The sequence below is a fragment of the Sorex araneus genome, chromosome 1 (assembly GCF_027595985.1).
Source record: "Sorex araneus isolate mSorAra2 chromosome 1, mSorAra2.pri, whole genome shotgun sequence".
NCBI lineage: Eukaryota > Metazoa > Chordata > Mammalia > Eulipotyphla > Soricidae > Sorex > Sorex araneus.
Genome location: NC_073302.1, coordinates 149,192,400 through 149,214,540, shown reverse-complemented (window position 1 = coordinate 149,214,540; position 22,141 = coordinate 149,192,400). Strand labels below are relative to the sequence as shown.

At 45.4% G+C, this 22,141-nt stretch overlaps 2 protein-coding genes across 5 annotated transcripts; both read left to right on the top strand.

Annotated features, from left to right (window-relative positions):
• The first annotated feature begins 234 nt into the window (after positions 1–234).
• LOC129405096 (small EDRK-rich factor 1) lies at positions 235–6,675 on the top strand. The gene is made up of 3 exons (XM_055140395.1): positions 235–411; positions 1,731–1,839; positions 6,399–6,675. The coding sequence occupies exons 1-3, from the start codon at positions 405–407 to the stop codon at positions 6,469–6,471; spliced, it is 189 nt and encodes a 62-aa protein (XP_054996370.1). The 5' UTR covers positions 235–404; the 3' UTR covers positions 6,472–6,675.
• A 2,068-nt stretch (positions 6,676–8,743) lies between these two features.
• Positions 8,744–21,884, top strand: LOC101543484 (survival motor neuron protein). Of its 4 annotated transcripts, none has more exons than XM_055137556.1 (9): positions 8,757–8,883; positions 10,494–10,565; positions 13,008–13,124; positions 14,144–14,344; positions 14,479–14,658; positions 17,033–17,122; positions 18,591–18,701; positions 19,054–19,104; positions 21,564–21,884. In XM_055137556.1, the coding sequence occupies exons 1-8, from the start codon at positions 8,800–8,802 to the stop codon at positions 19,099–19,101; spliced, it is 903 nt and encodes a 300-aa protein (XP_054993531.1). In that variant the 5' UTR covers positions 8,757–8,799; the 3' UTR covers positions 19,102–19,104; positions 21,564–21,884. The 4 variants fall into 4 exon arrangements, with proteins under 4 accessions (XP_054993549.1, XP_054993531.1, XP_054993542.1 ...); XM_055137567.1 differs by lacking the exon at positions 21,564–21,884 and adding an exon at positions 19,613–21,557; XM_055137547.1 differs by lacking the exon at positions 19,054–19,104.
• Positions 21,885–22,141: the final 257 nt, after the last annotated feature.

Sequence of the window (22,141 nt, the reverse complement as noted above, 5' to 3'; positions counted from 1 at the left end):
TTCCCCCGCACCAGATAGGGTCCCCCGAGCCCCTCCAGGAATGATCCCTGAGCGCAGGGCCAGGACTAGGCCCTGAGCTCCGCCTAGTGTAGCACCAAAGCAAAACAAAATTCAAACACTTGCGAGGTGAAAGGGACCTTGCGGTGCACCAAACCCTCCCGGAGCCGCGGCCCCGCCCGCCGCCGGGCCCGCCCGGCCCGCCGCGCACGCGCAGTCTTTCCCCCCCCCCGCGGCAGTTGTCAGGGCTCAGTGGGCGGGGCAGTGGGCGCTGCTGAGGCTTTGCGGGGTGGAGGGCCCCGCTCCGGCTCAGCTTTGCGCACTAACCGGTGGGGACCGCGCAGGGCTTGCACCGGAGCCTTTTCTTTTCCAAGTCGCGCTCTCCAGAACCCCGGCGGCTGACCAGCATGGCCCGTGAGTACGCGGATGGATGAGGGGAGCGCTCGCGGGAGGCAGGGATCGGCCGGTGGATCCCTTTAGAGCGAGCGGGCCAGGACCCTATCTTCATTCAGGAGAGAGACAGACGAGCGGCTCCAGTCCGGTCAAGGCCAGCCGGCTGTCTGCCCCTCGGGTGTGAGTTTAGACCTTAAAGAGCTCCTGCCCTGAAGGTGAGATCTGTGGCGTGGGGAGCCTGATCTGCAGGTGACTTCTGCTGGTACCTAAAGTCCTAAGGCCTGATGAGGACTGGACAGCTGAGTCTCCTCCCTGCTTCTTTTGTTTGACTCTCACGGGCAATGTTTTACAAGCTTCTCTCCTTGGGATTGTGATGGGCCAACCTGTGAGAGGTGGGAGCTCTGTCAATCTTTCCTCCACTCTTCAAAAAGTAGTACTTTATTTTGAAATAATCGTGCGATAGACGATTGGAATGTCAGTTTTAAAGGATGGGGTCTATGCTGGTGAGAGAGTACAGCACACTGATGGTTCCTGGGGCCTGCCAGGAATAATTCCCAAATGCAAAGCCAGGAGTAAGGCCTAAGCATCCCCAGGGATGACCCCCCCCCCCAAAAAAAAAAATGTACAGGGTGTGTGTGTGTGTGTGTGTGTGTGTGTGTGTGTGTGTATAGTGAGCACTTTGTTTGGTATAATGATACTCTTTAAGAGCTTAAGTGCTTGCCTTTTAAGCTTCTTCCTTGTCAGATCAGGGAAGAAGGTTTAAAGACCTTGTTAGATCCCCAGTCTATACTCTGCTGATGTGCCTATTAAAAAACAAATGTATTTCAAGAGGCCAGAGTGATAGCACAGCAGGTAGGTCGTATGCCTTGCACACACCTGGTTCGATGTCCCTCTCAGAGAGCCAGGCAAGCTACCAAGAGTATCCTGCCCACAGGGCAGAGCCTGGTAAGCTCCCCATGGCACATTTGATATGCCAAAAACAGTAACAAAAAGTCTCACAATGGAGACATTACTGGTACTGGTGCCCGGTCGAGCAAATCGATGAACAATGGGATGACAGTGCTACAGACAGTACTATTTCAAAGGGCTGGAGAGATAGTAAAATGGGTAAAGCAGCTTGCCTTTCACACACCCAGCCAGGTTTGATCCCCACATCCCATATGGTCTCCTGAGCCCACCAGGAGTAATTGTTCAGTGCACAGCAAGAAGTCATCCCCTGAGTATACTAGGTCAGTGTCACTGGCCCAAAAACCAAAAGAAAAAAATGGATTTCAGTAAGAACTTTATATTGTAATTATTGACTTTGGAGATGGAAAAGGAGTTACTCTTTCTTTTCTGAGGTGGAAATCAACGAGAACTTGCTCGCCAGAAAAATATGAAGAAATCCCAGGAAATTAGTAAAGGGAAAAGAAAAGAGGATAGTTTGACTGCCTCTCAACGAAAGCAGAGGTGAGTGACACTGAGCGAATTCTCAACTCAGAGCTTTCATTTAGAGAATGAAAGCATTTTTTGGCATCTTTGGTAGACTTGTGCTGTCTTGCAGAACTCTGTTGCATGTCGAGCATAGAAAAACTACGGGGACTAGTCATTATTCCAACCCACTAATGAAATGTTTAAGGCTCTCAGACTACCTTTTATTGTGCAGGGAATCTCATACAATTTCACCAAAACTATGAGGACTTCATTTAGCCAAGTAAAAGAACATCTTCCACATGCAAGACCCAGTTAGATGATAGGGTTGCTACATGTTCAAAGTAAACAGTTTACCCAAGCTAATCTGGATTACAGAGAACTCAATTATATGGGCTGGAAATGGCCTTGAGTGCATGCCTGGCATGCAGATCCCCAGATTTGATCCCTGCCATCACAGACTCCCTGAGCACTGCCAGCTGTGGACCTGGTGTCTCTAACACAGCTGCTCCCTAGAAGCAACATGTCACCAGGTGAAGCAGTGAACCATCTGACCTACACAGCCAGGCCAAGTATCACCAGGAGAGGCTCCCAAATCCCCTGAGCACTATTTGGGAGACACCCATCCTTCTCCCAGAAAGGCTCAATTATAGTGAGAGCTGCTCTGAAGGAGACATAAAAGTATATTTTGTGGAGTAGGAGGTTCCCAAGCTGGATTGACATCTTAAGATCTTTTGGTTGGAGAAATTAGGTGCTCCAACCAAAACAGTGATATATGACTCTATTTGACAATATAAAACTGCCACAGAAATAATTAGCTTAAGTTTAAAATTGTAAGGGCTGGAGCAATAGCACAGTGGATAGGGCATTTGCCTTGCATGCAGCCGACCCGGGTTCAATTCCCAGCATCCCATATGGTCCACTGAGGACTGCCAGGAGTAATTCCTGAGTGCACAGCCAGGAGTAACCACTGTGCATACAACACCGGGTGTGACCCCCCTCAAAATAAAAGTTTAAAATTGTATTCATGTGGAGCCGGACTGATAGTACAGCAGGTAGGGTGCTTGTCTTGCATGTGAACCACCCAGATTCAATCCAGAATGTCTTATATGGTCCCCTGAACACTGACAGGAATTTTTGAGTACAGAGCCAAGAGTAACTCCTGAGCATTGCCATGTACGTTCCCAAAACACTGTGTCACTGTCACTGTGATCCCGTTGCTCATCGATTTGCTCAATCAGCACCAGTAACGTCTCCATTGTGAGACTTGTTGTTACTATTTTTGGCATATCGAATACGCCACGGGGAGCTTGCCAGGTTCTGCCATGCGGGCGAGATACTCTCAGTAGCTTGCCAGGCTCTCTGAGAGGGGCAGAGGAATCGAACCCGGGTCGGCTGCATGCAAGGCAAACATCCTACCCGCTGTGCTATTACTCCAGCCCGGTCCCAAAACAAAAAAAATAAAATTGCATTCATGTTAATTAAATGTGTCATCCATATGGAACCTGAAAGATCGGTGAATGAAATAACTGACTAACGTGCTTTGGTGTGGCTTCTCAGTGGCTCTCAAACCAGGCCAGAACCACCAGGGAAAACTTGGCATCAGCATAACCCTGTGTCCTACATCCAAGCCCAATTTAATTGATTCAGGGATGGGAATTATGAGGTGCTACAGGTACATATTATCAAATCTAAGATTTAAAAAAATCTCCCCAGATAATTTGATGTGTAGCTGACTTTGGTTAGAAGTCAGAAACTGGGGCTGGAGCACAGTGGGTAGGGCATGTGCCTTGCGCGCGACCAACCCGGGTTCAATTCCCAGCCTCCCATATGGTCCCCCGACCACCACCAGGAGTCATTTCTGAGTGCATGAGCCAGGAGTAACCCCTGTACATCCCTGGGTGTGACCCAAAAAGCAAAAAAAAACAAAAAAAGAAAATCAGAAACCACATATGGTCTTCCCAGACACAGCCAGGAGTAATTCCTGAGTGCAGAGCCAAGTGTAACCTCTGAGCATTGCCAGTGTGGCCCAAAAACAAACAAAAAAAATCATCTGAGTCTCATGTGTGGGACAACAGTAGAGCACATGCTTGTGAAGTCTTGGGTTTGATCTGCAGCATTGCAAAATAGTAACAGCAAAGCAGTAGTATTAATAGTACCATTGTTGGGGCTAAAGCTATAGCACAACGGGTAGGGCATTTGCCTTGCACGCAGCCGACCCAGGTTCGATTCCCAGCATTTCATATGGTCCCCTGAGCACCCCCAGGAATAATTCCTGAGTGCAGAGCCAGGAGTAGCCCCTGTGCATTGCCAGGTGTGACCCAAAAATTAAAAAAAAAAAAGTATCATCGTTTGCTGGGGCTGGAGCGATAGCACAGCAGTTGGGCTTTTGCCTTTCATGCAGCCAACCCGTGTTCGATTCCTCCACTCCTCTCGGAGAGCCCAGCAAGCTACTGAGAGTATGGAGCCCGCACAGCAGAGCCTGGCAAGCTATCCGTGCATATTGAATATGCCAAAAACAGTAACAATAAGTCTCTCAATAAGAGATGTTACTGGTGCCCGCTCAAACAAATCGATGAGCAACGGGATGACAGTGACAGTGACATATTTGCTGAGGTTTAAGCCTATATTGCTCACACCCTCTTTCTATGATACTTTTTGTGATAAGCTTTGGCAAGGCATGTAGCAGCAATAGAGTGCCCTTTCTTTGCTTGTATGAGGGCCTGGGTTTGACCCCCAGCACCACAATAAAAAACTAAAAAGAAACCGATAGATTCCAGGAAGACAGTATAGCAGTAGGGCACTTGCCTTATACACAGCTGACCGAGGTTTGTTCCCTGGCTTCTCACATGGTCACAGTGATCCTGAGCATGACCTGGTATGGCCCCATTCCAAAATAAATAAATTAAACAAAAGTGACAAAAATGCCTTAATAGGGGTTAAGACACTTGCTTTGCATGCAGCTGACCCAAGGTTCAATCCCTGACACAGCCAGGAACAAACCAGGAAGACAGAGCTGAAAAGAATCTACATCTAATTAAATATCACATTAATATCACAATGAAGAAAAAATAGATTAAGAAAAAAGCCATACCTCTTTATAAAGTGTTAAATTAGATGATCTAATGCCTAGGTTTTCTGTGTTTGTTTTGGGATCACACCCAGTGGTGCTCAGATCTCACTCCTGGCTCTGCACTCGGAGATCACCCCCGGCAGTGCTAGGGGCACCATATGGGATGACAGGGATCAAACCCACTTGGCCACATGAAAGGCGAGTGTCCTCCCTGCTGTATTGTCACTTCAGACCCCAATAGTAAAGTTGCAACAACTTCCCAGTTTGATCCTCAGAACCACATGGTCCCCCAAGCAGTGAGAGCCAGGAATAGCACCAGGACATCACCAAGGGTGGCCCCCAAACAAAAATTAATTTTAAGTCACCTTGCATAATGAATCCCTAGTTCCTAGGGTGAAAAGAGTCACAAATAGAACAAGTTTAAATCACTCTCAATTAATGCAATGTTTCCAACCATCTTCTAACCCTGTTTCCTTTCTGTTTCCTTTCCTTTCTACCCTCTGCCCATCCTACTAGCTAGCCCTCTACTCTCGTATTGTAGATCCTCATTTTTGCAATTTATTGGCTGCTACTGGTTTTTGCTCAGGGCTTACTCCTGACTCTGTGCTCAAGGATCCTCTGGCAGGGCTTGGGGAACACTATGGGGCACTAGGGATCAAACCTTGGTCGACAAGTGTGCAAGACAAACACCCTACTGTCTGTACTATCACTCTGGCCCATTTTTGCAACTGGGATGGGGATAGGGAGGAGGGGTATTGGACTATACTCAATTAGGTTCAGGGTTACTCCTGGCTCTGCACTCAAGAATCACCCCTGGTGGTGCTTGGGAGAACTTATAGGATGACCAGGATGAATCTTGGGTTGACCACATGCAAGGTTAGCACCTTACCTACTGTACAATCTCTACAGCCCTTTTTTTTTGCTTTTTGGGTCACACCTGACGATACACAGGGGTCACTCCTGGCTCTGCACTCAGGAATTACTCCTGGCGGTGCTCAGGAGACCATATGGGATGCTGGGAATCACACCCGAGTCGGCCGCGTGCAAAGCTAACACCCGACCCACTGTGCTGCCGCTCCAGCCCCTCTCAGCCCAATTTTTGCAGTTTTTCAAAAGTAGCCCCTATGGAATATCTGTGGGTAGGGGGAGTTCACATGGAGAATGGGGCAAATGATTCCCAGTTGAGTAACACTGGTCTAATGTAAACTTTCCATAGAATTCTAGCAAAGGGTAATGTATTATTTCCAGTGCATAGAATAGGATACTGAGGATCTGAACTTGAGTAACTTTACTAAGTTCACACAGCAAGCAGATCCTGTTTCAAACAGAAAAGTAAAAGGCACTGTTGTTTTTCCATGATCTCACTTTCTTTGTAGCTGTCTTGTTTTTCCTTTACAGGAATGTGCTATGTTATGAAGACAGCTACTCCTGAATTTATGTCTAATATTTATTCTATATAATAGAACAAGTGAGAACATAAAATCAGTTTTTCTGTAACAACTTACAAACTTTACCTTTATTATAGGGACTCTGAGATCATGCAACAAAAGCAGAAGGCAGCTAATGAGAAGAAGTCCATGCAAACAAGAGAAAAATGATGGTTGGCTACTTGAAAAACTGGTGCTAATGTCAGCAAGGTGGACACTAAACTCTATGATCAAGATTTGGTAGAGTGAACAGTCATAACATATGCTGTAACATATCCTTTCAAAACTCTATAAACTTTCAACTTGACCTTGGGCCTGACTTAGTGTGTTCCAGAACCATCTTCAAAGAATAAAACACATATTATGCATGCAACATATTGGTGAATATTATTTTGTATCAGTGGTGAACATTTTCAGAGAAGTAATGTGGGTAGATAAAATTTCATGTCAACTTAGAATTGGTTTTGTATTTTTTTTTTTTTTTGGGCAATTCTCAAAGGTTATTCCTAGCTCTGCACTCATACTCCTAGCCTGCTCAGGGGACCTCTGGATGCCAAGATCAAACCAGAGTCAGCTGTGTGCAAGGGAAGCACCCCAATCGCTGTGCCATCTCTCCAGCCCTAAACTTAGAATCTTTGTCATGAATTTTAAGTAGATCTTTAAAATCCACTTTATTGTATAACCAAATTTAAAATCTATTTAAAATTATCAAATTATTTGCTTTAAGATTTAGTACAAGCCGGGGCTGGAGTGATAGCACAGTGGGTAGGGCATTTGCCTTGCACGTGGCCAACCCGGGTTCAAATCCCAGCATCCCATATGGTCCCCTGAGCACCGCCAGGAGTAATTCCTGAGTGTAGAACCAGGAGTAACCCCTGTGCATCGCCAGGTGTGACCCAAAAATATTTAGTACAAGCTACCTGGAATAGCAACTAATGAACATAAAATGAAGTCTCAGTTCTACTTACAGCTTTTTAAAACATCAATTAAGAGGCCAGAGTGATAGTACAATGGGTAGGGCGTTTGCCTTGAACTCAGTTGACTTGATCCCCAGCATCCCACATGGTCCCTCAAGGACAGCCAAGAGTTAATTCCCTGAATGCAGAGGCAAGTAACCCTGAGTATTGCTGGGGGTAGCCCAAAAACAACAATCCCCATCAAAAAAAAAAAAAAGCTGGGTAAGAACCAGGAAAATAGTTCAGGGTTTAGGTGCACATGCAAGCTTTGCAGGCTGGAAATAGTATATCCGGTAGGACACTTTTCTTGCGTTCAAGCCCTCCTAGGCTTGGTTCCCAGTACCACAAATGACCCCTTTAGCTTGCCTGGAGCGATCCCAGTACGCAAAGCCAGAGTAAGACCTGAGCACTGCTAGAGGTGGCAAAATAAAAAAGTTAAGCCCTTGGCCTCACGTTCCGGGGAAAGGGCAACTCAGAGAAGCGATCACCAACTACATTGTAGTCGAAGGCCATGTGGGGGAAGGGAGTTGCGGGCTGAATGAGGGCTAGAGACTGAGCACAGCGGCCACTCAACACCTTTATTGCAAACCACAACAGCTAATTAGAGAGAGAAAACAGAAGGGAATGCCTTGCCACAGTGGCAGGGTGGGGTGGGGGGGAGATGGGATTGGGGAGGGTGGGAGGGACACTGGGTTTACGGGTGGTGGAGAATGGGCACTGGTGAAGGGATGGGTTCCCGAACTTTGTATGAGGGAAGTATAAGCACAAAAGTGTATAAATCTGTAACTGTACCCTCACGGTGATTCTCTAATTAAAAATAAATAAATTTAAAAAAAAAAAAAAGTTAAGCCTTTTCCAGCCCCAGCCTGGGGTGAGCACAAAGCCAGGAGTAAACCGTGAGCATCGCTGAGCGTGACCAAACCCCAGAAAAATTTCAGGTTTACGGAAAAGATGTGGGCAAATTGACATTAGCCTAAATATTAGGGTCACAAACTGTCTAAATGCGCGAACCCCGGCAGAGCCTAACTCAATGGGCTGGGGCACATGCTCCATCCGCAGCCCACCAAGGTCGCCAGTGAGAGCATAGTTCCCCCCTACCGCAAGGAGCGGCCTGCGCTCGACCGGGTGTGGCCCCCAAATAAACAAGCATAAAAACCAGACACTTCGGTTGAATCACTCCACAAACAAAAATACAAGATCAAAAGTTTGTGAAGGAGGGAGGGGGCCAGAGCGATGGTACAGCGGGGAGGGCGTTTGCCTTGCACGCGGCCAACTAGGTTCGATCCCCGGCATTCCATACGGTCCCCCGAGCGGAGCCATGAACGGTCTCTGAGCACAGAGCCAGGAGTCAGCTCTGAACACTGCTGGGTGCGTCCCAAAAGAGTTCGCGCAGAGACAGAGCTACGGACCGGAGGCGCCGGCGTAGCAGGCGCCCAGAGAGCCCCCGGCCACCACGCGATGCCGCTGTCTGAGCGGCGGCGCGGCGGAAGTCGTCACTGCGAAGCGCCGGAAGTGGCGCCACGCCGCCGGCAGGAGGCTAGCCATGGCGATGGGCGGAGGCGGAGGCGGCGGCGGCGGCGGACGGGAGCAGCCGGATTCCGTGCTGTTCCGGCGCGGCACCGGGCAGGTGAGGACGCGGCTTCGGCTGCCTTCGCATCGCTGTCCGCTGCACACCGGCCTCCGGGTTCTGGGCCCTCCTAACCCGGCCCCGGGGGCAGGAGCGGGTCGTTCGAACCGCCGCGGGGCCACGGTCCACATGGGTTCCTCCATCTCTGCACTCGGGGGCTCCGGGCTCAGACGCCTTCCCGGGAGCGCGGGCCGGGCGCTCTGGTGGCATCAGACCGAAGCCGCTTGCATCGCGCCAGAGCGTGTTCACCGCTCTGGGTTTGGGGCGTGTGCGGGGACACTGAGCCAGCGAGTGAGGCATGGACCTAGGTCGCGCAGTGATCACTGGTGCTAACTCTCCGCTGCTAGCGCCCACTCACTACGAGTATTTTTAAATCGGTGGCAGCAGGTTTGGTACGGAAATACAGTTGAAAAAAAATTTAAGTTGTTTCTTTACCGACAAAGGGTAGAAAACTGCAAGTAAAACGGATTTATGGAAGGCAGAGGGTCAGGAGCTCAGTCCTGGATGAAATGGTGGGGTGGAATCTTGTTGGAGAGAATCCAATAGTAAGGAAGGGGAAATTCTAGGCAACATTTGTGAACGAGTGCTTCAGGGAAATTCATTCCACCAATAGAAGGTAGAGAAATTGGCTAGTAAGTAGTTGGAGAGGGAAGAGGATTAATTGTACCTTTTTGGTTTTCAAGTAAGAGAAACATGATTCAGCCGTATTTGTGGGCTGGTAAGCTCTCAGACTTAGAATGAGAAATGTGATGATGCCAGGGAAAGGAAAGAATTAGTGGAGCAGTGCTCTAGAGTAGCTCAGGATGAATTTGTCTTTCTTTCTTTTTTTTTTTTTGGTGGGGGTGGCCACACCCTGCAATGTACAGGGCTTACTCCTGGCTCTGCACTCAGAGATCACTCCTGGCAGGTTCAAGTCACTCAATAGGATGAAACCCAGGTCAGCCACCTGCAAGGCATACTATACAGCTTCTATACCAGCTTTTTTTTTTTTAAATCTTTTTGGGGGGGGGGTCACAACCGGCAATGCACAGGGGTTACTCCTGGCTCTGCACTTAGGAATTACTCCTGGCGGTGCTTGGGGGACCATATGGGATGCAGGGAATCGAACCCAGGTTGGCCGTGTGCAAGGCAAATGCCCTACCCACTGTGCTATCGCTCCAGCACCCTATACCGGCTTTTTAACAACCAAGAATCACATCAGGAGTGGTGTTGGAGAGAGTACTGGTATGTAAGTCTCAAGGAAAGAAGTGTGACCCAGGAAACCATTCATTTCAGATGGAGAGCTAAGCGGCCAAGACAGAACTTTGAGAGTAGGGAGGTTTTCAGGTAGAAGGAGGAAGAATCATTTGGAAATGAAACAGAGGAGCAAGGATGGTTCCTTCCCCCACCTCCAGTACAGGAATTGGAGGACTGTGGGGAGAAAACATTTGCAGTGGCCAAATTTCAATGAGAACAGGAAAGTGAAGGGACTGTTCAGAGAGGTCAGAGACACTGAGAGCGTAGAGATGTCATCTTGTTTGGACTGGAATAAGATGACTCCTGGTAATACCTAATAAACCTTTAAAAAATAAAACCCACCCTAAAATGCAGTTTTTATTTTTCCTTCCCAGAGTGATGATTCTGACATATGGGATGATACAGCATTGATAAAAGCTTACGATAAAGCTGTGGCTTCATTTAAGGTATAAAATGTTTGCTTAATTCTTTCTTTATATCCTCATCATTTGGAAGAAAAACTGATAGCATAGCTACAGAAAGGTATTAACATATTATTCACTTCCAGGATTGAATTTTAAGAGGTAAGATCAATTTAATTAGGTATTTTCCTTTATAAGCTAGAACCCTGTCCATGTTGATCTTTAAGTGAAGGTAATTTAAGTAGAAATATAAACATTAACTCATTTAAAAACTTTTACATTGTATGGAAGTGTGGAAGTACTTTTTATTTAGATTGACAAAAGTCTGGATTTTTTTAAATGTGTTGACAGTGCCAAGGATGAAATCTAGGAACTCACAGGTTCAGGACTGGAGCTCTGCCACTGAACCACACCCCCCAGCCCTTGAACATTTGATGAATTACAGTATTGGTGATAAATAGCGATATTATGGTAATTAATGCTGATAAGAGTATCTACTGTGTTCTGAGAACTGTTTGAAGTGTTGTGTGTTAGATTTACTTTTTCCCCCAGATCCTTTTAGTTGAGTGTCCAGTGTTTCTGGATGTCAATATCCATCATTCTTTTCAGGTGGCTTACACTTTTGACTTTAGGTTGAGATAAGACTTTTGCAGAGGACCCCCTTTGTTGCTTCCCCCCGTGTCTGAGGTTGTCTAATTGAGCACAGTGGATGGACCAGAAATGGTCCACACAGAGTGGACATTCATACCAAGCGGCAGAGTCCTTTTTCTTCACATAGTCATTCCTGTAGCATATGGCAAGGGCTGGACCTGGATGCTCTCCTTAAAGAGCATTTCTAGGGGCTTGGGAGATGGCTTAAGGTCTGGAACATATACTCTACGCACAGGAACCCAGCTCCATTTTCTGACATCGAATCATTCCCCCTAGCATCAGCACATGGGACTTCCTCACCACCAAAAGGCATTTCATAAGTTTGTTGTTGTATTTCATAAAAATACAAGTATTAATTTAGAGCAGAAGTACTAATGCAGGGTGACCAGGAGAGAAAAGATGAGTATATGATGGGGTCAGGGATACTGAGGGATCTGGTCTAAGACTGAAAGCATAGAGAATAGCAATAAGTAAGTTGATCAACAGAATGTAATATTATAGAAAGTTGGAGTCAGGAGATTTGATTATTTTAAAGCTCTTAGTGTACAGTGATTAAAGAGCAGATTCTCTAGCCAGTGGGTTGGCAGACGAGGAAGTGGAGACTGTCTGAGGTGTTGACCCTTGAGACCAGCTTGTAACCCACACCCAGCTCTGTGCATGGAGGCCATGATGCCTGGATGAGCTCAGGCAGCCATGTGTGGTGCCAAGATTTGAACCTGGGCTGTGGCCACTGCTGTCTGCTGTATATTAAGCAAGCCCTTCGATCATTCTCTCTCTCCCTCTCTCTCTCTCTCCCCCTCCCCCACTCCCCCTTGTTTGTCCTTACCTGGTGATTGAAAATCAGATTTTGCTGTTCACACAGTGCCCTACCCACTATACTATGGCTCTGGCCCTCAATCATCTTTTCCATTGCAGTGTTCATACATGCCTAGCTACAGTGCGGCCACAACTTGCAGTGCTTGGGATTGCAGGTAGCAGAGCTGCCAGGATTGCACTCACTTTATGTGGCACCAGAGTTCAAACTTTGCAAAACAGGTGCTTTAGTCACATGGGCCATCTCCAGCTCCCACATTTTAGCATTTATTGATTTTTTAAAATATTGCTTGTTAGGGAGCCACGCCCTGTAGTGCCTAGAGCTCACTCCTGGCCTTGCACTCAGGAATCACTCTCATTTGGCTTGGAGGACTATTTGGGATGCTGGGGATCAAACTCAGGCAGGCGTGCGTTAAGACCCTACCCACTGGGGCTGAGCAATAGCACAGCGGGTAGGGCGTTTGCCTTGCACGCGGCCGACCCGGGTTTGATTCCCAGCACCCCATATGGTCCCCTGAGCACCGCCAGGGGTGATTCCTGAGTGCAGAGCCAGGAGTAACCCCTGTGCATTGCCGGGTGTGACCCAAAAACCAAAAAAAAAAAGAAAAGACCCTACCCACTATACTGTCACTCTGGCCACAGTGATTGACTATTTTTTTTTTTAATTGGGCTCATTCCCTGGTAGTTTTTGGAGATTGTGTAGCACCATTTCAGGTTGAACCCAGGGCCCTGCACATGTAAGGAATGAATTGAAACAAAAATCCAGCCCTATTTCAACTTTTATTTCCTTTTTTTTTTTTTTGGTTTGGGGGCCATACCCAGCGGTGCTCAGGGGTTACTCCTGGCTCTGTGCTCAGGAATCACTCTTGTGGGGTTTGGGGGACCATATCGGATGCCAGGGATCAAACCCAGGTAGGTCACACGCAAAGCCAATACCCTAGCCACTGTATTATTGGTCCAGTCCCTATTGACTTTTTTCATGTAGCATTTTCTAATATGATGCTTCTGTTCATATTTTCACAGCTTGCTTTAAAGAATGGTGAGATTTCTGAATCTTCAGATAAACCAAAAAACACACCTAAAAGAAAACCTAAGAAGAATAAAGGCCAAAAGAAGAATGCCGCAACTCCCTCGAAACAGGTTATTTTAAACCCTGAGATTTAACTTCAAAAGACTCTTTGTAACAATCCTTATTATATGAAATATCTTTAACCTAAATAATACCATACTTGCTTTTGCTTTAATTCTGAGTTCCTAAGACAGCTGTCAGATTTCCTGTTGTTTGGGAATACAGCTATTAATAAAGATGTAAGGAGGGGCCAGAGCGATAGCACAGTGGGTAGGGCGTTTGCCTTGCACGCGGCCGACCCGGGTTCGATCCCTGGCATCCCATATGGTCCCCCAAGCACCGCCAGGAGTAATTCCTGAGTGCAAAGCCAGGAGTAACCCCTGAGCATCACTGGGTGTGACCCAAAAAGCAAAAAAAAAAAAAAAAAAAAAAAAAGATGTAAGGAGTGCAACGTGAATGTAACTTTATTGGGAAGTGGCTAGACAGTGGGGGTGGAGGGTCAGCAGTGCTGCTTGGGAGGAGTTCCAGAGGGCTCAAACTGAACTGACAGCGTTTGATTTCCTAAACAAAGAAATGGGCGTTCTACTCAGTAGTATCAGGAACCAGAAGTTCAGGGTAGAAGGATTTGTGTTCCAAGCAGTGGACCTGGACACTAAATGTGACTGATCTCTTGGATCACGTTCATTTGATGGTCATGAAGGGGAAGTGAGGATTTGCCCAGCACTTGCTCTGTGCCACAGATGCTTGTCACACTTTTCTTTCTCTTCTTCACAACAAATAGCTGAGGTGGATTCTATTATATTCGCTTCACAGATGAGGAAAAAATAAGACTCAGAGACTAAGAAACTTGTTCACGATTTATAAGTAGCAGAAATTATATGACAAATTGGGGGCTTTATTAAGTAAAGGGAAGGATTCTGTTTATATTGGAATTCATATTTTTAGCCCTGAGATACAATACTGCATCCTTCGCCCATCCCAACCAGTTACCTGTAGACTCTTCCCTGCCCCTCCCTTCTTTAACCCGTTAGAACAAAATTGGGGTCAAGCTCTTTGGAAGAATTATGTGTGTCTTTGATTCTTTTGCCAGTGGAAAGTTGGTGACAAATGTACTGCCGTTTGGTCTGAGGATGGCTGCGTTTACCCAGCTACCATTGCCTCCATTGACTTTAAGAGGGAGACCTGTGTTGTGGTTTACACTGGCTATGGAAACAGAGAGGAGCAGAATCTGTCCGATCTCCTAACCCCCACCTGTGATGTTCCGCACCCTGCAGAACAGAATGCCACGGAGGTAAGGCCTCAGAGCACTGGGAGCCATGGAGGTACAGGTTAGATGAGAAACTGAATTGTCCTTTTGACTCGTTGACATGAGCTGTTTCTTAATGACACCTTTATATAAAATGCGTGTATCTTTTCTTTTTAAAGAATGAAAATGAAAGTCAGATTTCAACAGATGAAAGTGAGAACTCTTCCAGATCTCCTAGAAATAAACCCAATCATGTGAAGTCAAAAGCTGCTCCATGGAACTCTTTTCTTCCTCCACCACCCCCCATGCCAGGGCCAGGCTCTGGACCAGGGCTGGGGCCACGACCAGGACCGGGAAAGGTAGAGTCTACCCAGAAAAAGCTCGGGAAACAGTTAATAGTGTCTCAGCAGTCACACCCTCCATTGATTTACTGCAGTTTTTCCCATGAAACTTTTGTAGCTCTCCATAGATATAAATGTACACTTGAGAATTCTTTAAGAGGAAATATGAGGGCTGGAGCGATAGCACAGCAGGTAGAGCATTTGCCTTGCACACGGCTGACCCTGGTTCGCTTCCCAGCATTCAGTATGGGCCCCTGAGCACCGCCAGGAGTAATTCCTGAGCACAGAGCCAGGGATAACTCCTGTGCATCGCCAGGTGTGACCCAAAAAGGGGGGGGGGGGCGGGAAAGGAAATATGATGTGCTAGAGTGATAGCACAGCGGGTAGGGCATTTGCCTTGCACGCGGCCCACCCTGGTTCGTTTCCCAGTATCCAATATGGGCCCCTGAGCACCAGCAGGAGTAATTCCTGAGTGCAAAGCCAGGAGTACCCCTGTGCAATGGCGGGTGTGACCCAAAAAGCAAAAAAAAAAAAAAAACCAACTATGGTGGTGCAGAATTGTTTCTGATGCCTTTCCCAACTGCTTTTGGGGGATATTAGATTTTAGGCTAACAGTTTAAATAAATTTAAGCTGGAGGTATATTGTCCAATGCTGATCAGCTCTTGCTTCGCGTGTCACTTTGATGAGATGAGCAAAAATTGAAAGAGCACAGTATTCATAGCTATTATGAATAAATGGTAAAGAACTTCCAGGTTACTTTTGTTAAGTGTAAATGTTTTTTGTTGTTGTTGTCTGAGGGGAGGGGTACTTAGTCCCACCCAGCAGTGCCCAGGATGAGTTCCTGACTGGCTCAGGGGTCTTATAGGATGCCAGTGATGGAACCCTGGTCAGCTGCATGCAAGGCAAGGGCTCTACCCATTATACTTTTTTTTTTTTTTTTGGTTTTAAGTAACATGAACTTAAAAGTTTTTATTGCAGGTTATGTGTCATGTGACCCAAATAGATATCTTCTTGTCTAGTTCTTTTGCATAAATAAGTTTTTTACTGAAAGCTATGGTACTTGTGCAGTCTTTTTCTTTTTTTTTCTTTTTCTCTTCTTTTTTAGTATCAAGCAATACTCATCAAAAGCTCCTTAGATTTTCTCAGTGTCCCCCTCCCATCCACCACCACTCTTGTGCCAGGGATCAAACCTAGGGTCTCACATTTAAAGAAAGAGTTCTACCCCTAACAATATCCCCAGGCCTATAATAGGTTTCTTATCAAAGTTTATGTAGTTTCTAGAATGATCAAACTTAGTTATGTAATCACATATTACTGGACCTGGGACTATTTTTCTCATTAGAGATTTACCAGTTTTTCCAATATACTCTTTAAGTCAGCTTGTACAATTGAAAGAGTTTGTAAAAAATTACATAATTAACAGTAAAATTAAGGGAGGTGGTAGTCATTTTTTGTTATGGGGGGAGGGGCTTGAGGGTCATCTCCAGCAGTCCTCTAAGACACTCTGAGCTTCATGCTCAAAGGACCCTGAGGTGCCCTGGATTGAGCCTGCAGCTGCTGCGTGCAAAACACATACCCCAGCCTTTGAAACTAGTTCCCCAGCCCAGAGATGGGATCTTTTATGATTGAAGTACCTTGCTAAGTATTCATTCTATTACTCATTAGGTAATAAGAAATTCTTGGATTTTATTCCATGGGTATCTACAAGAAAAATGAGAAGATCTAGACTCCTGGGTCTATTTGACTCAACTTATTTAGTACATGAAATTCTGCTTAACCTGTTTTGTATTACTAAATTTGTGTATCATTCTGGACACAATTACACTGGGCACTGACTGCTTTTCTGCCGAAATTGGTCTGTTAATTTATTTTTAAAATATGTTTTTACGGCTGGAAAAATAGTACAATGGATAGGGCACGTGCCAGGCACAGAGCTGACCTGGGTTCAATCCCCAGCATCCCATGTGGTCCCAAGCCCTGCCAGCAATAATTACTTAGTGCAGAGCTAGGAATAACCCCTGGCATCACAGGTGTGGCCCAAAACCCAAATATATACACATATATACATGCACACATTTGTAATTTTTATATGTGTGTGGGTGTGTGTGTGTGTATGTATGTATACAGTGTGTGTGTGTGTGTGTGTGTGTGTGTGTGTGTGTGTGTGTGTGTGTGTGTGTGTGTGTGTTTTACACTTCGGACCAGAGTAGTAGCACAGCAGGTAGGGTGCTTACTTTGCTCTTGGCTGCCCCAGGTTTAATTTCCAGTACCCCATATGTTCCCCTGAGCCCCACCAACAGCAACCCCTGAGTTCAGAAAGCCAGGAAGATGCCCTGAGCACTGCTTGGTGTGGCCAGAACAAAAAATCAATCGATAAAATGTCTTTTGCAGCCAGGTATGAAGTTCAGTGGCCCCCCGCCACCGCCACTGCCGCCACACTTCCTCTCCTGCTGGATGCCTCCACTTCCTTCTGGACCACCAGTAAGTGTAAAAGGATTCTGATGAAATTTAACTTTTACATTTATTTTGAGGTTAGCAAAACGTAGTTGACTAGGAACTATCATTTAGGTCAGAGGTTCCTAGACTTACGTGACCTGCCTTATTTGACTATCCCCTTTTTAGGGAGAGAAAAAAAGATTTGTTAACACCCCCTGGAAGTTGATTCTAACAGGTAAAAAAGTTTATCCCTCAAGCTCTGGGACCAGAGAGAGTAAAATGGGTAGGGCATTTCTGTTGCACGCTGCTGCCCCAAGTTCAATCTCCTGTATCCTGTGTGGTCCTCTGAGCCCACCAGGAGTGATCTCTGTGCACAGAGCAAGGCGTTTGGGTGTGGCCCAAACACCCAGAAATAAAGCTCAAGCTTTGTTTTTGTTGGGGGGCACTCCTGACTCTGTGCTCAGACCTGCAGCTGATGAGCTCGGAAGACTCTGTGGGAGGCCATGTGCCGTGTGGTGCTGGGCTGCAGGCCAGAGTTGGGGCCGAAGTTGTACAGCTATATGCTGGGTGAGCGCCTCGGCCTTGTGCTATTTCTCAGGCCCCATCAAGCTGTTTTGTTGGCTTTTGGACCCCTCCTAGCTGCACTCAGGACTTTCCCCTGGTTCTGTGCTCAGGAATACTCCCAGCAGGCTCCGAGAACCATGATGTGGAGTGCCAGGGATCGAACCTGGGTTGACCACTTGAAAGGCAAGTGCCTTCCTCACAGTCCTAACACTCCATGCCCCCACACCCTTTTAGTTATTTTATTTATTTATTTATTTATTTATTTATTTATTGTTATACTTTGTTTCCCAGACTCAATCCTTATATCACCCAAACCGAGACCACTATTGCCTACTTACTTCCTAGCAGATGTATCTCATTCCTCAGAGAGGTGTCTCCTGTTCATAGGGATTTCTTTTGCAGCGGGAGGGGAGGAGAGCCTCTTTGACAGTGCTCAGGGGGCCTGGAGGCCCTACCTGCCATTCTCGGCCCGTCTTGTTATTGGTTGGCATTCTTCTAATGTCAAGTTTTTTAGCTTGTTCTGGACTTTTGGGGTAGTACCTGGATTAGACTGAGGGTCTCACCCATGCCAGGCATGTGCACTATCATTGAACCAGATCTGCAACCTTAAGTGCCTTTGTGTTTTATTATTATTTTTTTTTTTTTTTGGGGGCAGGGGAGACTAACAAAGCAGAGCTCAGGTTCTGGTTGGGTTCTCAGGGTTTTCTCCTGGTAGTGCTCAGGTGACTATATACGATGCCAGGGATCAAAATATAAAACAAGTACCTTAACAACCCTATACTATTTCACTTGCCCCATGTTTTAAAATTCTCACTTAGGGAATGACACGGAATATGGGGAAAGAGAACTGGCGTCCAGTATTCTCTGTGTAAAATGGATCTCTATACTTCATAGTTCCATATACTCTCTTTAAAGTATTTAAGAGAATCTTAAATCTCTGCATTTCCAGATAATTCCCCCACCACCTCCCATATGTCCTGAGTCTTTTGAGGATGCTGAGGCACTGGGCAGTATGTTGATCTCGTGGTATATGAGCGGCTATCACACTGGTTACTATATGGTAAGTTATCACTCAGAATCTTTTCCTGACAGGCGCTTCTGTGATTTTGTTTTGTGTGGGTGACTAAAACGTGGATGAATGTCATATATCCAAAGGGTTAGAAACTGCCTCAAAAATTTAAAAATATAGCTCTCCTTAAAATTTTAATAACTCTTGGATTAAGTATATCATAGTACATTTTAAAATCTTGCGTGTTCTGGCATCTGTAATGCAGAATCAAAGCTGTAAACTTAATTCCTTATATTTTGGTAAAGAGCTGGTAAAAATGTCTTGTGAAACAAGTGCTGCCTTTATGTTACACAGATTATGCAATGAGTGCCTTTTTTTAAAAAAAAACCTGCTTTCCTTATAGGGTTTCAAACAAAATCAAAAAGAAGGAAGGTCTTCCCATTTCAATTAAAGAGTAAGTATGCCATTGCCATAATAGTGAATTAGCCTTTTGTCTGAACAGTTTGTAGAAATCAAATGTTAAAATTTTCAAATGATAAAGTATTTAGAAGTTAATAGAAAACAGTCATAAAGACAATTTGAACCTGAGACAGCTTGATAAAGGGCTCATCTTCTTCTCCCTAATAGAATTTGCATGTCACCAAAATTATCTCACAAATATTTGTTAGTGGAGGCACATAAAAGATACTTTTTTTTTTTTTTTGAATAGTGTGGTGCTCAGTCATTTGTGGTACCAGGGATTGAACCTGAGTCAGCTGCATGCTGATTTACCTCCTATAAATCCCTAACATCATGTTTTTAATGGTTTTACACTTCTTTCCTTCAGATAGTTTGCTGTGTGTTATGTCAGTGTTTAGTACACTAAGTATTCTAGATAACATTGCAGCAAATACCATTTTTCTTTCTTTCCTTTTTCTTTTTTCTTTTTTTCTTTTAATGTTTGAACCATACCTGGTGTTCAGGTTTGATTTCCTGCGGAGTTCAGAAGGTCATGAGGTGCCAGGAATCAAACCGAGGCCTCCTACATGCAAAGCCTGCCCTCATCCTGATGAACTATGTATCTCGCCCACAAATAACTTTTGTCATATGGTAATTTGATTCCATTATGTGGTAGATAAATTTCTGTATTGTGATCATCTGATAAAAAGTTGTGGACTTGGAGATTCTTGGTATGTATTTCTGTGTTGCTGCAAAAAAGCAAATTATGTTTAAGAGTGGAATTACTCATTTCATTAGTGGATTAAGGTCATTGGCACCCACTTAAAGTTTTGTTTTGTTGGGCTGGAGCAATAGTACAGCGGGTAGGGCGTTTGCCTTGCACGTGGCCAACCCGGGTTCGATTCCCAGCATCCCATATGGTCCTCTGAGCACCACCAGGAGTGATTCCTGAGTGCAGAGCCAGGAGTAACCCCTGTGCATCGCCAGGTGTGACCCAAAAAGCAAAAAAATAAAAGTTTTGTTTTGTTTTGATTTTGATTTTTGGTCACACCCAGCTGCGCCCAGGCCATTCTCCTGGCTCTGCTCAGGGATCACACTTGGCAGCACTCAGGAAACCACATGTAGTCTCAGGGACTGTGCCTGACTGGGCCTCCTCAAGGCAAATGCCCTAACCCCCTTACTATCCTTTCCAACCGGAAATATTTTACTTATTTTTGGTTTTGGTTTTAGAGCCATACGTAATGGTCAGGGTTTACACCTAGCTCTGTGGTCAGGGATCACTCCAGGCAATGCTTGGGGCTCCATATGGGTTGCTGGGGATCAAACTTGGGTTGACCATGTGCAAGGTAAATATCCTACCTGCTGTGCTCTTTCTCCAGCCCCCCAAAAAAACATCTCTTTTTTTTTTTTTCTTTTTGGGCCACACCCGGCGATGTTCAGGGGTTACTCCTGGCTCTGCGCTCAAGAATTACTCCTAACAGTGCTCTGGGGGACCATATGGGATGCTGGGAATTGAACCCAGGTCAGCCTCGAGCAAGGCAAGCACCCTACCCGCTGTGCTATCGCTCCAGCCCCAAAAAAGCCATCTTTAAAGTAAATCTAGTAATGCAGATCTATCATCATTCCTTTAAACTATACTTTTTAAATTTTTGTAGGCAGTTTGTGTAATATTCTTTAATAGGCAAGTGCTTTTTCCAGCCCAGTATTCTTGCCCATTTTGTTTTCCAGATAAATTTCACAATGCAAAATAATTTCCAGATAAATTCCATTATTTGTCTCGTAAAATTGGAATTAGGGTGTCCTTATTTATTTATTTTTATTTTTATTTTATTGAATCACCGTGAAAAAGGTACAAAGCTTTCAGGTTTAAGTCTCAGTCATATGATGATTAAACCCCCATCCCTTCACCAGTGCACATGTTCCACCACCAAGAACCCCAATATACCTCCTTCCACCCACCCCCCCACCTAAGTAGCTAATGATCTTCACTTTATTCTCTCTATACTTTGAATACATTCAATATTTCAATAGAGAACTCACTATTATTGTTTGGAATTTTCCCCCAACAATCAGGCCTGCTGAAAAGGCATCATTCAACAATTTTTTTCATTGCTGAGGATGAAGATTCTATGAGCTGTCTGGCTGCGCGGTTTTGGATTTCTCATATTTTATCTCAGTTCACAGTCTAGTGCATTTCTGTAAGAAGCTGCTCTGGGTGCCAAAATGGGTTAGAAGACCTCTCAGATCATAGTCCTTAGGAGCAGAGGGTCCGTTTTGCGCGCGGTAGCTCCGGATCTTATCTGGGCAGAGAGCGTGCCAGTAATGCCGGAATTAGAGTGTCTTTATATTAGCTTGTTTTTCTTATTTCATTTTACAAGGAACATGTTGTTTTACACATTTTCTCTTACTAATCTTTTGGAAAATACTTTTTTAAATTTCCGAACTGACTCTCGCCTGGCTTTCTTTCCGATTCAGGGAGAGCTCTCCCCCAAGGAGGATGGCGGCAAGGCACACCTGGGTGATGGGGGCAAGCAGGCCTCCTCTTGAGCGCACCACCATCTGCACTCCCCTCGTTGTATGTGACTCGTGCTTAAGTGACCAGTCGGGTATTTCCAGGGCATAATATCTTGGAGTGACTGAACAGTGGAAATGTGAATGATTCAGGAGCTCAGGGTCGCATGTAGTGCAGAAGACTCCATATGTCAAAATCGCAGTTGAGCACATTTGTACATTGTAACTTTCTTAGTACGTTGAGTTTTTTTTAAATATCTTTAAAAAATAAATGATAATTTTTTATGTGTGACTTGAATTTTTTCTTTGAAAAAAGTATAGTTAGAGAAAATCTGTCTAAAGTGGCCAGAGAGATAGTACAGCATGGAGAGTATATGCCTTGCACACAGCCGACCCAAAATCAATTGCCAGCACCCCATATGGTCCCCTGAACACCAGCAGGAGTAATTCCTGAGTGCAGAGCCAGGAGTAACCCCTAGCACTGCTGGGTATGGCCCCCAAAAACAGAATATAAAAAGAATCTGTCTAAAAATGAAAGCAAA